Source organism: Lathamus discolor, chromosome 2, assembly GCF_037157495.1.
Source record: "Lathamus discolor isolate bLatDis1 chromosome 2, bLatDis1.hap1, whole genome shotgun sequence".
NCBI lineage: Eukaryota > Metazoa > Chordata > Aves > Psittaciformes > Psittacidae > Lathamus > Lathamus discolor.
In genome coordinates this window covers 38,718,692-38,733,463 of record NC_088885.1, presented here as the reverse complement: position 1 = coordinate 38,733,463, position 14,772 = coordinate 38,718,692, and the positions used below count along the sequence as shown (strand labels likewise).

At 38.1% G+C, this 14,772-nt stretch overlaps 1 protein-coding gene across 2 annotated transcripts in view; it reads right to left on the bottom strand.

The window, feature by feature from the left end:
* Positions 1–14,772, bottom strand: part of STAM (signal transducing adaptor molecule) — a 38,026-nt gene that overhangs the window by 17,491 nt on the left and 5,763 nt on the right. For both annotated transcript variants that reach the window (XM_065666511.1, XM_065666512.1), the window contains exons 2-5: positions 7,605–7,689; positions 873–948; positions 692–787; positions 3–149 (exon numbers count right to left, since the gene is read on the bottom strand). In XM_065666511.1, the coding sequence (XP_065522583.1) occupies positions 3–149; positions 692–787; positions 873–948; positions 7,605–7,689 (404 nt within the window). The remainder of the gene's footprint in view (positions 1–2; positions 150–691; positions 788–872; positions 949–7,604; positions 7,690–14,772) is intronic.

The following is a 14,772-nucleotide window of genomic DNA, read 5'->3' as shown; positions in this document are numbered from 1 at the left end:
ACCTGTGAACCAATAGCTGGAAAAGTAACTCCTTGCTCTTTAAGATTTTTTATCATAGCAGATATTAAACTAAGCTGTGGGTCATTCTTGAATTCATCAGTCCATTCCACCATAAGGGCTTTCAGCTTTTCACAAACTTTTGGATGACCCTGCAAGAACAGTAGAAACTAGTTACATCATGTAGGAATCTGTTCTTAATTACTTCATGTAAAATAATTTCATGTTACTCTCAATATAAACTACATAAACACTTTATTTTCAAGTCAACTGTATCATTAGAGGATACCTTTGGTAGAAATGGAGACTTGTACACCAGCATTGTGTTTGTACAACACATACTAGGCCCCAAATAAAATAAAACAAGGTTATATAAAAGCTCTGCACTATCTCCGTTTCACCACATCTGTATTTAGCATTTCACTGCTGTTATTTAAAGTGAAAATGAATTTGTATATTTACAAATTAACACACCACACACCACCTCCCGCAGACAGAATATGTAACTAGTGTCAAGTGGCATTCAGGAAGTTCTTTCTCACAGCCACAGTCTTCCCAGTAACCTTGTATCCTCATCCCCAGCCCCCAGATTTCCAGTCTTCCAAAACTAGTTTCCATTCCACTTTCAGATTACCCCAGTTCTCTGTCTGATTTCACTTTTCTATGAATTGTATAAACCAATGCAACATATTACCTTATTCAACACATTGCTTACTTCACTGGCAAAATCTCTTGAACAGACTTCTAAATGAAAGATTTTACCACAGTTTGATACACAAGCTCCTAGAAGCTAAAGAAAGAAAGATTAAAACTCAGAAGATATTTTGCAATATAATTGTTCACAAAGTAAAAGCATTATATTAAAAAGAACCTACTGTTAGTGCTTGCATAGCAACATGGGGATCTTTATGGTTCACTCTCTTCATAATAGAACGGAGACAGTCCTTAGGCCTGAAAAACACAAGACAGATTTTAAAAAATGGAATGGAATGAACATTTCTTATAGTACACATGATAATGCTTACAAACAGTAACACTGTCAGTAAATTATTTAGTAGCATATAAGTGCAACATTAAAAACAATAGATTTACACTTTTAGTAGTGGCAGCCAGTTATACCTGTAAGATCGCTAACTTTCTTATCAAAATGTCTCAGTAAGTTACATTACCTTTTGTAGTTACAGCTAAATACTGTAAATATTCCAGAAATGCATAAAATCCCTTGCAGTTAGAGAACGGTAATTCTCTATAGTCCATGCACCCACTCCTCCATATTTCACATACATACGTAAGGATATTTGCTTACATATTGATCACTGACACCTTTTTGTTAGGTTGTTGAGGTTTTTTTCATATTACCACCACTATGTTCCTCAGAGTCTCTTCTAATCTACAGAGTACCATTTATAAAGAAGATATGCAATAAACCAGTAAGTCCTAAAAGACACTATTAGAACATTCAAAGTTTCAAGATCATTAAATATAGAATTCTAAGTATTATCTACATTGTGGTAGATAGTGTGAAAAAGAAATTTAAGAAATAATTTGAATGGGAGTTTCAGACACAGTTTAGCATATTAAAATCTGTGTGATTTTCTGTTGTTTTGTTCTGTCTTTAAAGGTGGTAGAAGGCTGAGAGAGGCTGGGGTAGGAACTGTCATTGGCGTAAAAGTATTACCTGTTGAATAGACATGAAAAGGTACCCTGAAAGAGAGTAAGTAGGGAAAGAGGGAAAGAGAAGGTGGATTTAAGCTAAGAGATTTGATGTATTTCTGGAATATTTATGGTAACTTTTTTTTTTTTTTTTTGGAGGGGGGGGGGGTGCGGGTAAAGGGTACCAAAATTATTTTTCTATTCAACTGATATCTAAGAACTAACATGAAACTCAGGTATAAGTTACACCACAGCTTGGCTATACTATATTTGGCAGTGTCTACGTTTTACAGAAGTGTCCACCTCATATTTAGTAGTACTAATTTTAGAAAATGCTATCACAGCAAGACTACGTATCATTCAGTGTATACCTTCATATAACCAACTAGTAAAAATGGAGGCTATAAGGCAAGCACTGCCTTTTATCTATTAATTATCCAAGACTTTTCATGCATTCACATTAATTGAGAAAGAATACAGGCCAAAATTTTCAGAAACAACTGATTTTTTTAACCATTAATTTATGAGTAGGATTACCTATGTGATATGAGCACAAAAAAGTGCATGTCCATTAATTATTAAACCAGTATTTATAAAGGTAGGGTGCAGGTTCAAGAGCTTAGCAGTTCAGGAACAGAACCATTAGCCTAACATTTTTACTAAGGAATCACAAGTCTTATTAAAAAGTAATAAAGTTTCAAGAAAGCCTCAAAGCCAAATAATGTTCCATATGTGTTAAGTAAAATTTTGAAGAGGTAAAAAACCAAGTAAACTCCTCAGTAATTCATAAGAATACCTTATCTATTTGCTCACATATTTAACAGAAATTATCACTTGAGTGTTAACATTTTAACATGCTCAAACATTAAAAAAAAATATATATATCTTTTTATTATATCTACACAAAAAAAAAACCCAACAACCCAGGCTTATCAATGTTTAGTTACACAGACTAAGAATCCCTATTCTAGACAGATCTGTAATCCTTATTTTTACTTTAAATTAATCCATCATACAATTTAGCTTGTAAAAAAAAGTGAGATATTGAGGGAAGGCACATGCCCCATGAGAACAGAATTCTATGTGTTTATTAGACACCTCTCCAGACCATGCTATAGAAATACTGGGCCACAGTTCAGCTCCAACAGTTCTACAATCAAAATTTCAGAGGCAGCACAGTAAGCAGGAATAACAAATCAGTAAATGGAAAATAGGGAAAAATACAACAGAAATTACGGTATTATATACAAACATTTCCAAAAAATATTCACAATATCACAGAATCACAGAATCCCAAGGGTTGGAAGGGACCTCAAAAGATCACCTAGTCCAACCCCCCTGCAAGAGCAGGGTAACCTACAGTACATCACACAGGAACTTGTCCAGGCGGGCCTTGAATATCTCCAGTGTAGGAGACTCCACAACCCCCCTGGGCAACCTGTTCCAGTGCTCTGTCACTCTTACAGTAAAGAAGTTCTTCCTGATGTTAACGTGGAACTTCCTATGCTCCAGTTTACACCCATTGCCCCTTGTCCTATCACTGGATATCACTGAAAAAAGCCTAGCTCCATCATCCTGACACCTACCCTTTACATATTTGTATATATTTCAGTTTTAGAGTAAAAAAATATTGTATTTGATTATATTTTATTTAGCAAAGACAAAATTAACAGCAATTGAAATTTAAAATACTACTCTGCACAAAGCATTTAATATATTTTCGGGAATTTATTGTTCATTTACATTCTAAGGTACATTGACTGTGGGGTTCATGACTACACAGGTGACTAAATTTTCCTCCTTGCTTCTTTAAAAACAAGGTAGTTAAAGAGCTTCCCGGTCAGCCTGTTAGACATATACTGCAATGACTACATAAAATGCTACTGAGGTTAAGTAACCTGGGGGAATGAGGGGGTTGGAAAGAAAGGAAGGTAGTTTGGAAGACTATCAAGGAAACAATTTTACTGTTCTCTCTTGTATGAACAGGCACAAAAACAACCGAAGAAGAATCATCTAATCAGAATATTGACTCACTGAGGCAGTCATTAATCCATAAGAAATCAAGACAGAGTCAGGCAAGCAGCGACATAGACAAACCATTTCCCAGTGACAATTTTTCTATACTCACTCCCAGAAGAGAGTGCTGCAATTAACATTTCTATTTTCTCAACTGTCGGTGAATTCTCACTGACTTCATTTTTTTTTCCAGCTGTCATTTTTATTAAGTAACTTTTCTGGAGAAAACCCGATGGTGTAGTTTCAAACGTAAAGACTGGCATGTCTCAGTGACTTAATACAAAAGGTACAACCATCTCAAACCAAACAGAATTAGCGCTTGGCTAACACTGAACTCATTGAGGAAGGAGTGGTGCTTCATGATAAAATATACCATATGTGGCCTTTAATTTTCTCTTTTATTATGCTTAATGAATCATTCAGATTTTATAATGTTATTTTACTCAGAGCTGATAAACTATAGATTCAGTTCTGTAAGGAATTCCATTGCAGAAAACCGATACTGTGCAAAAATCTACCTTTTCTGTAGTCAGATGATTCAAAATGCCAGTCAAATATGATAAAAATAAAATAAAAAATACACAACTTTTTAATAATGCTTAAATGCTTAAAAAAAAAAAAAAACCTCTGATGGTAAAACCTTTGTTTTAATCATGTTCCCATGTTAAAAAGGCAGCTTGCTCACTACTGATGTTCAAAAAAAAAAAAATGGGGTGCAAACAATGTAATATGTAACTGCTGAGCTACAAGTTCCTGAAACAAATTCAGAGATTAAAAAAAGTTAGACAAATCAAAGTGGTTTTTTGAACACTTCTGTTCCTGTTTTTTTTCTTCAAAAAATATGTAATGAGGCCCTTGGAGACATGGTTTAGTGGTAGTCTTGGCAGCCCTTGGGTAAAGGTTTAAAAATTTATCTTATGAGAGTATGTAGCACCTTTGTAGCATAACAGTTTACAACAGTTATTCTGGATGCAAACAAGTTTTTGACAGACCTAAACAAGACAATGTGTCATGTAACACTGTAGGACAAAAAGTCCTTGTTCACAAAGAGTAATTCTTCTAGTCTACTGTGGCTTTAGGTATGATCTGCATCTAAAATGCTGCAGCCATGCTATGGAGCTTACAGACGGGTACACAGAAAATGGTAAAACAGAGATTTCGTAATCTAAACTTCCAGCAACAGACAGCTTGCATTGGAGCAGAATTGGTTAAAAGATTAAAGCATATCCCAGTTAAGAAGACTAGCATCCTTGCCACAGGAACCTAAATTGCAGGAGGATTTCAGTGTAGCACATCTTATTTAAACTTAAAATGAGGAACCTTGTCTTGCTTTACTTTGCTTTGGAATGACATAATCCATTAAACCAAAGAAAACCCACTATCAGCAAGTTTAACAGAATCTGAATTTAAGCAATGAGTCAGCTGACAGCCTATTATTACAAGCAGGGTAAATATTACAAAGGTTAAAGTCACAGCCAGGATAAACACACTGTCTTATTACACATGAAAAAAAAAACCCCAAACAAACAAACAAAAACCCAACCAACAACCAAACAAAAACACAAACACACACACACAAAATACCCCCAAACCAACCAACCAAAACCCACAAACCATAACAGAAATGCCAGCTATCCCATAGCCATTTGGCCACACTTTCCCGGAAGATCTCTAGTTTTGTCTGTACACCCAAGCAGCCGTCTCTTGCCACTTACATACATTTGAGCACTGTCCAGGCTAAAGTTGCTGTGAGACTAAATCTTGCCTGTGGAAATGTTTTCAGTGATTAAATAGGATACTGAAGCCTTCAATAGTATTGTTACAGGCTCAGCATCAACATGCACAAAGAGCAGAAATGCAGTTTGATGTATACAGACTAATGTGAAACATTATTATCAACTTTTACCTTAACTACAATTATACACAGCAGCACAGAAGTCTCAATATGCCATGCTATTTATAAACACTCCTCTGGTGACCATCTCTAATCCCAAGGAATAAGCTTATTTGCAAACCTGCCTTTTGAAACAAAAGTCCCAGATGGGAATTTGCTGTCCGACATGTTACACTGTTTTCCTGCAGGTTTAGAAGGCAATCCAAGTCATTCTCAGAGAAGCCTTTCACTAAACAGCAGCAATGGCAAAACTCTTTTTAAGGCTATTCCTTAGCTTTAGAACTGAACTGTTACAGGGAATGCTTCAGAAGATGTATATAGAACATTTACAAAGCCTAGTACTACACTGAATAAAAAAAACACTAGATACACTAAAATAATGTCTTTAAACTGTATTTTTATTTGCTAACTCAAATTATACTTAAACGTTTCATGTCCAAAAAACATGTGCACACATAAATTCTATAAGAGCTCAGTAAAGAATCAATAATGAAAGCGTTAGCAGACCATATTAAGATGTATTTAATTTAGTATCACATTTTCAAAATGTACATTTATTAAAGTCCTGGTGACAGAAAATAGCTTCTCCAGACAAGGGAAAGAAACACAGAGCTTCATTGTTTTCTGTGACAAAGACACTGGTGGTCCGTTGGTAAGAAGGAAAAGGCAGCAGATGCTTTATACCTCGGTCTTAGCTGTTTCCACATACAGTTGAAGCTCAGTCTCCTTATCACCCAACTGGTGAATCGTGGGCTGGATAAAAGGATGGTAAGTTGGGTGAAAAACTGGCTGGCCTCCTAAACTCCTCAAAGAGTTGCCAACCGGTGGTGCAAATTCCAGCTAGTGGACAGTAACTAGTGGGGTCACTTACAGATCTTTGCTGGGACCAACACTGCTAAATGTCTTCACTAATAACCTGAATTATGGGAGGCAGTGCACCCTCAGCAACTTCACTTTGACAACAGCAAAGTGGAGGGGAGCAATCAATATACTGGAGGGCAGGGCTAATCTTCAAAGGGACCTGGACAGGCTGAAGAAATGGGCAGACTGGAACTTCATTAAGGTCAACAACAGCAAGGATAAGGTGTTACCTTTCAGATCCTCTGCACCAGCAAAGGCCAGGAGCTGACCACCAAAAAAGCAGCTCTGCAGGAAAGGATCTGCAGGTCCTATTGGGTGACAGGTGTCAGTAGTGCAGCCTGGCAGCAAAGAAAACCAACTTCCTCAAACAAGTAGTCATTGCAGCCAACAGGGCCACTGAAGTGATCCTCCCCCTCCATTCTTGTAAGATGGCATCTTGAGTACTTTGTCCAGCTTGGGGCTCCCCAGTGAAAGAAGGGTATTGATGCATTGGAGTAAATCAAATTGAGAGGTGCCAGCATGGTCAGAGGAGAGTCACATACAACAAGAGATGGAGAACTGCTTTCAGTTTAATAATAGAATACATAGAAGATGGAGCCATACTCTTTCTTAGAGCTGCAGTCATAAGACAAGATGCACCAGACAAGTTGGAACACAGGAAACTGCAATCAGATTGCCAGGTTATTTATTTACTTACTTGAGGATAGTAAAATATTGAAATATGTTGCCCATAGAAGTTGTGGAAACTCTGACCCTGCAGAAATTCAAGACTTGACACGGTCCTGAGCAACCTGATCTAATTAGACCTGTTTCAAGCTGGAGGGTTGGACTACATGACCTCTGGAGGTCACTTCCAAACGAGATTATGATTCTATAAGAAAAATCCCTCCTGAAGTCTCTTAGGTTTACAATGACACTGCTAAAACATACCAGTTAATTTATTCCATTACATTCGCAAAAATTTGCTGTACACAAAACCTGATTTTAACAGATCAGCCAGTATCTCCAAAGGAAGAACTGTAAAATATTTGAGCAGAAAACCCATACATTTTCCTTTTATTTGTAATAAATTTAATTGAACTGTTGCAAAAGACTATATAGGCTAATAAAAATTTCATTCCTCTCATCTGAGACTGAAATAAAATTTAAAAAGCTTGGTGAGGAAATCTCTAAAGTCACTTACCCTGTGCGTGACTGTCCAACTTTATCGCAGATGTCTAAGATGAGGCCCCAGTCCTCTGCAGTGTTCATCTCACTGGTTGCTTTCTCTGATGAATAAAGATTAAAATACAAATTAAAAAATAAAAAAGATAAAATAATTTAACAAGATTGTCAACTGAGAGAAACACCCTAACAGCAGAATCTATTCAGTATCCAGCTAAATATGCCAAAACATGAGAACTGAGCAGTGAGACTGTATCCTGCTTATATAGAATCATAGAATGGTTAGGGTTGGAAAGTACCTTAAGATCATCTAGCTCCAACCCCCCTGCCATGGGCAGGGACACCTCACACTAAACCGTGGCACCCAAGGCTCTGTCCAACCTGGCCTTGAACACTGCCAGGGATGGAGCATTCACAGCTTCCCTGGGCAACCCATTCCAGTGCCTCACCACGCTCACAGTAAAGAACTTCCTCCTTATATCCAATCTAAACTTCCCCTGTTTAACCCGTTACCCCTTGTCCTATCACTACAGTCCCTAATGAAGAGTCCCTCTCCCGCATCCCTATAGGCCCCCTTCAGATACTGGAAGGCTGCTATGAGGTCTCCAAGCAGCCTTCTCCTCTCCAGGCTGAACAGCCCCAACTTTCTCAGCCTGTCTTCATACAGGAGGTGCTCCAGCCCCCTGATCATCCTTGTGGCCCTCCTCTGGACTTGCTCCAAAAGCTCCATGTCCTCCTTATGTTGAGGACACCGGAACTGTACACAATACTCCAAGTGAGGTCTTACAAGAGCAGAGTAGAGGGGCAGGAACATTGTTTCATTACTCAGAATTTTGTTGGGTTTTTTTAGTTGGGGATACTTTATAAATACAAGCAAATGAGATGAGGGAGAAGAGAAGATGGCAAAGAAAAACCCATAGCAGAACCGCACATTATACTTTCCCTACTTGTTTGTTTAGTTTTTGTTTTGTTGTGTTTTGTTTTTTAATATAGCCGCTCTGGGTAATCTGCAGGCAGAATACTTGTGCCACAAGACACCTGAACTGAATGACTTGCACAGAGAGCCATCACAGGGCAAGACATTCTTCTGTATCATAGTCCATGAGCACAGCAGCTGCACCGCTACTAAAGGCAGCCTTATCTCTGAAGCATCATAACAGCTTTTTTGAAACACAGATCCTGAGCTGCCTATATGGCATTCCCAAAACTGAAAACAACTGGTAAGCACAGTCCAGAGACACACAAAACACACTGCATGGAGGCAGTTTACTTCCATGACTCCACTGTTTCATTGCCAGTTCTGCTGGAGCAGCTCTAGCCAAAGTGTGTCTGCACGGTGCTCTCCACAGCCTTAAGATCCCATCAGCCTCAGAGCTTACATCCAGCCTTGCAAACCCACACTGTTCACTCATACATAATGCTGTACTTCAGTTAGCTCATCCTTCAGCAGACAGCTGAACCATCCAATGGAACTGAAACATTGGCCTTTTCCATTATTCTACATAACAGTCAGTCGTCTGTACTTCTGGCAACAATTGATCCTTCTTTCCTGACAATGTCAGCAAAGACAAATGGCATGGCAACCTGCTGTGTCTTACAAACCAAAAAGTAAACTAATGCATGCTTAATGTTTTAAGCTAACACCCAGCTGGTTTATGCTATTTTAAACAGCCGGCTAAAACTACAATTAAGACTGTAACTGATGACATCCCTGATCCATACCAACCACACCAGTTACAACCTTTTTTTAATTCTCAATGAGAATATTTTACAAATTTATTAGTACAATTACATGCTTTCTATGATGGCTACATCCTTCCCGGAGGTTGAACTTAGTTCTGTATAAAATCTGTCATTTGTTTGCAACACCTTTGCCCTTGTTTGTTGGGATAGTTCCTCCACCAACAAACAGTAGACAGTTTGTTACCAAATCTCAGCCTGAAACCCAGTTTCATTGTGTGCTTTCTGTCTTCTGTAGTAATAAGCATCCATTAATTCCCTTGAATAATAACATTAATCATAAGACACGAGGAAATCAAATTTGCCTCTAGAGTTTTAGTTACATTCTGTCTCAAACAAGGTCAGTTTTAAAAGTTAACGGCATACTGTGAATGTTAGCAGTACCTTATCTAGCACTGACTGTCCACAAAAAAGGCCACTCTCTCTCTCAGAGCATTAGCAAGTGACTATCACCTTTCACCACTCTGGGAACAGGAGCAACAAAGATGCCTGACAAAATTCCTATGTTGCATCAGTGTTTTGTAGACAGAATTATGACTTAAAGCTACTTAAGTTAAATTACTTACACTATCATTACTTAAAACCCATGAATGCTCTCTTTTGAATGGAAGGCACAAATCTACAGCCAAAAAACCTTTATGTACATTCAGTATTTGCTTACTCTAACATCTGGCACCCTACCAGCCTTCAGGTACAGCTGACATGTCACTATCAGACTCTATCTTAGTACCAGAATAAACTCTGATGGGGAGGAAAAACCAGACATTTGTGTTTAAAGTATTGGGGTAGGTTAGCACAGCAGATAGAAGATAACTTAAACTAGAAATGTTCTTCATCTTTCACTGCGATAAAAGATAATTATGGCATAGCAATATGAATATTTACTTCAGACCCTATCCCTCCACCTCATCATTGCCACAAAATCTTATTCAACTTAGTGAATGCCAAGCCAGGATCAGATAACATTTCAGACTTTACTAAAACAACTTTTAAAGACGGCACTGGCTCCTTCAATAAATCAGTGTTCTTTGAAACTTACTAATGCCATGTCAAACACAAAGGAAAGCAGGACTACGTGACAGAGGTACACAGGATTGAACCCTGTCTCTAGCTTTCTGAAACAGCCCTCTCCCATAAAGCTGGGTCAGTCAAATTCAAGATATTGTTTTTTTTAGCACAAGCAAGGCCTATAAATTATATTAATGTAGTAATTTTAACCGTTGCAAGACTAAAATCTCACATCACCTCAGATTGTAATCAGTAGTTTTTTAAATGTTACTGCTTTTTTTTTTCTTTTTTTTTTCTTTTTCTTTTTTCCCCATTACAGGTGTCGTGGTTTAAACCGATCCACAGGTCTTCAACATTCACCTTCATTTTTCTCAGTTATTAAAAACTATTTTCTTACACTTAATTTCCCAAAGACAGGCACACGAAGTGGTAAACACCATCATTTCAGAGGAAAAGAATACTTGTAACTACGGCTTCTTTGGACAACAGTGATTCTGCACAGTATAAGAATACCTTTTCAAATAACTTCAGCAATTTATTTAGTTCTTTAAAACAAAAGGAAGACACACAAATGCATGCGATGTATCACATTTTTCAGCCTCTCTGCAAGGCACAGGGCATGAGATCACCAGGATTCTCTCTTTATACTTCTGTACTCAGAACATTACCTATACCAAGCCAGACCAATTCCATGTTGCCCAACATTCATTCTCTAATGTATATTATACCAAAGAAGCAGATGCCTAGGAAAACACAAAAAAGAAGAAGGTAAGCATCAGTTGTACTTCCCTACAACACACCTTTCAGTGACTACCAATTTGCAGCTTTGTAACTCCTGAGTCAGAAACAGTGCTTCAACCACACTGACGTAATAATAAATCACATCTAAAACAATCATTAAGAAAATGTTCTGAAGCAAAATGCATCTCCTCTGATACTAATCGCAGCTGTGTTTCTATCTCCTAAGTTTCTCAGTAAGTTCTAGAACATAATCTCCTTCAAATATCTAGATGCTGAAATCATACTTAAAAACTTATTTTCCCCCTTTTTTTCCTCAAGTAAACCACTGAATAAAATTTATACAAACCTGAACATCATCTGCCTTCTATAGAAAACACCATTCCTCAGTATAAATGCCATCCAGTCTCACTGAAATACTGTACCAAAAACCCAGGAGACAGCATTACACCTATTGATCAGAAGCCAGGCCAGACTGATCCAAAGATATGAGTTACCTTACTTATACTTTGGTTATGGAGAAAGTACATAGGCCCTTGCATGAGCTCTTTTGGGATACCTAAATAAACCAGCCTTTCCCTGTGCTATAAAGTCCATTAATTTTGTTGAGGTCCCATTTCCCTGCAATTTACACACACCTGAAGGCTTGGAGTGTCAATAAGATTCTGTTTTCTCCTCTGTTTTTGTACATTACTTAGAAATCATACCCAAATAAAGTCTGTGCTGTGATTTTATTTGAAGTTCCCTATTACAAACAAAACACAACTGCAGTCGATCATTTTTAGGGCAGAAGAAGCAAACTTCTCTCAGAAGAAAAAAATAATAATTTCCCAATAATTCATAATTGTCTTAACAGAAATTTATAGTCAGGTGGATAAAGTACTACTGGATAGAAGAAGTGAGTACATGCTGAAAGAATCCACTGCCAGGCTTACTGGTAAGAGAAATATAAATATTGCTGCAGATTTTCCATGCAAGTATGTGCCAGTCACTTGATTTCTCTGCCTCAGTTCTGCATCTTAACAATAGCATTTTACCATCTTACTAGAATTTTGCAAGAATAAAGACTCTCATCAATGATTGGATACTGCAGTAAATAACATGGGATACTGCAGTAAATAACATGATGCACTTGTTAGAGCAGAAATAGGTAGAAGATCCACTGATAACATTTTTAGAGAGAAGTTTTGGTATGTTTGAGCTTCCTAAGCTTTAGCTTTTACAGAAGTTTATTTTTTAAAAACTCCAATCTTAGAACTGAGCTTTTTTTAGGCCACAAAGTCTCAAAGATATTAAAACTACATAAAACTTCAAGAAATGCCAAAACCAGATCAAACACTCCCAAAACCAACACTTGAAATATACATGATTTGAAGCAGTTAAAACAAATATGAGTAAAAACTGTCAGAATAGTCTACTAAACTATGGCTTTTAACCATTCTAGTTGGTATTTGCTCTTACTCCACTCATGGACACAATTTAATTCGCTCAGTTGCACATCTCTAAAATGAAATACTGAAGTTGTCAGCAACTGAAGTGACAAAGAATGGCAACAGTCTTCAAAAGAATGGATACAAAGCTAAAATTCATTCACAAGCTAAAATTACAACCAGTTTCTAGCATGATAAAAAAAAAAACCCACCAAAAAAAGAAAAAACAAACAAAAAAAACCCACACGCTCCCCCCCCCCCCCCCAGGAAAAAAAAAATCCACTACAATCAATGTAAACACCACAGAATGGACAAAAAAAAAAAAAAAAAAAAAAAAAAAAATCAACACTCCCTTCAGCCTTCTCTTCCCCTCTCCCACTGAAAGTCTTGGTTTTCTGCCAAGGGTAAATAAATAACTTTTCCCTCTCTCTATATAAATGCAAATACTAAAATTCCAAAGCATTGTAAAAACATAAATGTAACTACTTCGTCTCTTCAATATACTTTAAATAGGGCTGAAAGACTGAAACAGATTGCAAATTTTTCTTTTTGCAGTCACTCACTAAGAAATTCCAATTACATACCATTCCACATCACTGAAGTTAAAAGTAATTAAATTTGTTCCTTTTGTCTGTCAAATAAAATGAACAAATGCATCTGTTGGCCCATTCTACAAAAAAACCTGCTTTAATATTAACCACTCTGCATCTCACTAGCATGCTCAGAACTGTACAAAAGAATACGTCCAACCAGGGTCCATTCAGACAACACTGAAAATAACCTCTGACAGGCAGTGCCACCATAGAAAGGAACTAGAATTTCCTGTTGAACCATTAATTTTAAAACTGTTAAACAATTTCTTCAGTTTAACTGTATCCCCGTTTCCAGTATTCCTAAAAAGTCCTTATGGGACCACTTACAGAAGGTCTCCTATAAGAGTCCTACTAGCTGATCCAAGGCAAAGCAAGCAACAGTGACCAAACTGACATGAGACCACCTCAACCTGTTTCTTCAGAAGACCTCATTCATCTCACCATGCATGGGGCAACCTGGCCAAGACAGACATCACTCAACTCAGTAAGCTAAGCAGAATGACGAGAAAAGGATTCAAGATGTGGTGAGACACTGCTGAAAACAGTAAGACAAGCTGGGCAAAAATAATGCAGATGTTCAGACATCTTACACCAACCCTAACAAATCCATGGAATTCAAACTACCTTTCACCAGAAATATTACAACAGAGCAGGAAGTGAGCGCTTTAGAGATATATGAAAACAATGATGATTACTCTGTAAACAAGATGTATCACAGGCATGTCATAAATGGTGCCAGAACCTATTTGCAGAGCCCCATTGAAAAGCCACAGTAGCATTTCAGAAGGAAGATCATCAAGTTGGCTGGGAGTGTTGATCTGCTGGAGGATAGCAAAACTCTGCAGAGGGATCTGGACAGGCTGGACCAATGGGCTGTGGCCAACGGTATGAGGTTTAGCAAGGCAAAGTGCCAGAACCTGCATTTTGGCTGCAGTAATCCTATGCAATGCTACAGGCTTGGGGAAGAGTGGCTGGAAAGGTTGTCAGTGGAAAAGGACCTGGGGGTGCTTATTGACAGCCACTGAGCATGAGCCAGCTTGTGCCCAGGTGGCCAAGAAGGACAACAGTATCCTGGCCTGTATCAGAAACAGTGTGTTTAGGAGTACCAGGGCAGTCATCATCCCCCTCCACTTGGCACTTGTGAGGCTGCACCTCAAATACTGTGTTCAGATCTGGGCCCCTCACTACAGAAGAACACTGAGGTGCTGGAGCAGGTCCAGAGAAGGGCAACTAAGCTGGTGAAGGGTCTGGAGCACAATGAGGGACAGCTGAGGGAACTCGGGTTGTTTAATCTGGAGAAGAGAAGGTTCTGGGGGACCTTATCCCTCTCTACAAATGCCTGACAGGAGGTTATAGAGAGGTGGAGGCCAGTCTCTTCTCCAAAGTAACAAGCAATAGGACAAGATGTAATGGCCTCAAGCTGTGCCAGGGGAAGTTTAGGGTGGATATTAGGAAAAATTTCTTCACCAAGATGGTGCTCAGGCATTGGAACAGGCTGTCCAGGGAAGTGCTGGAATCACCGTCCCTGGAAGCGTTCAAAAAACTGTTTAGATGAGGCCCTCAGTGACATGGATTACTGGTGGATTTGGCAGTCCTGGGTTGGACTTGATCTTGAAGGTCCTTCTCAACCTAATGGATTCTATGATTCTATGAAATATACAGTGTTATATTTATCAGC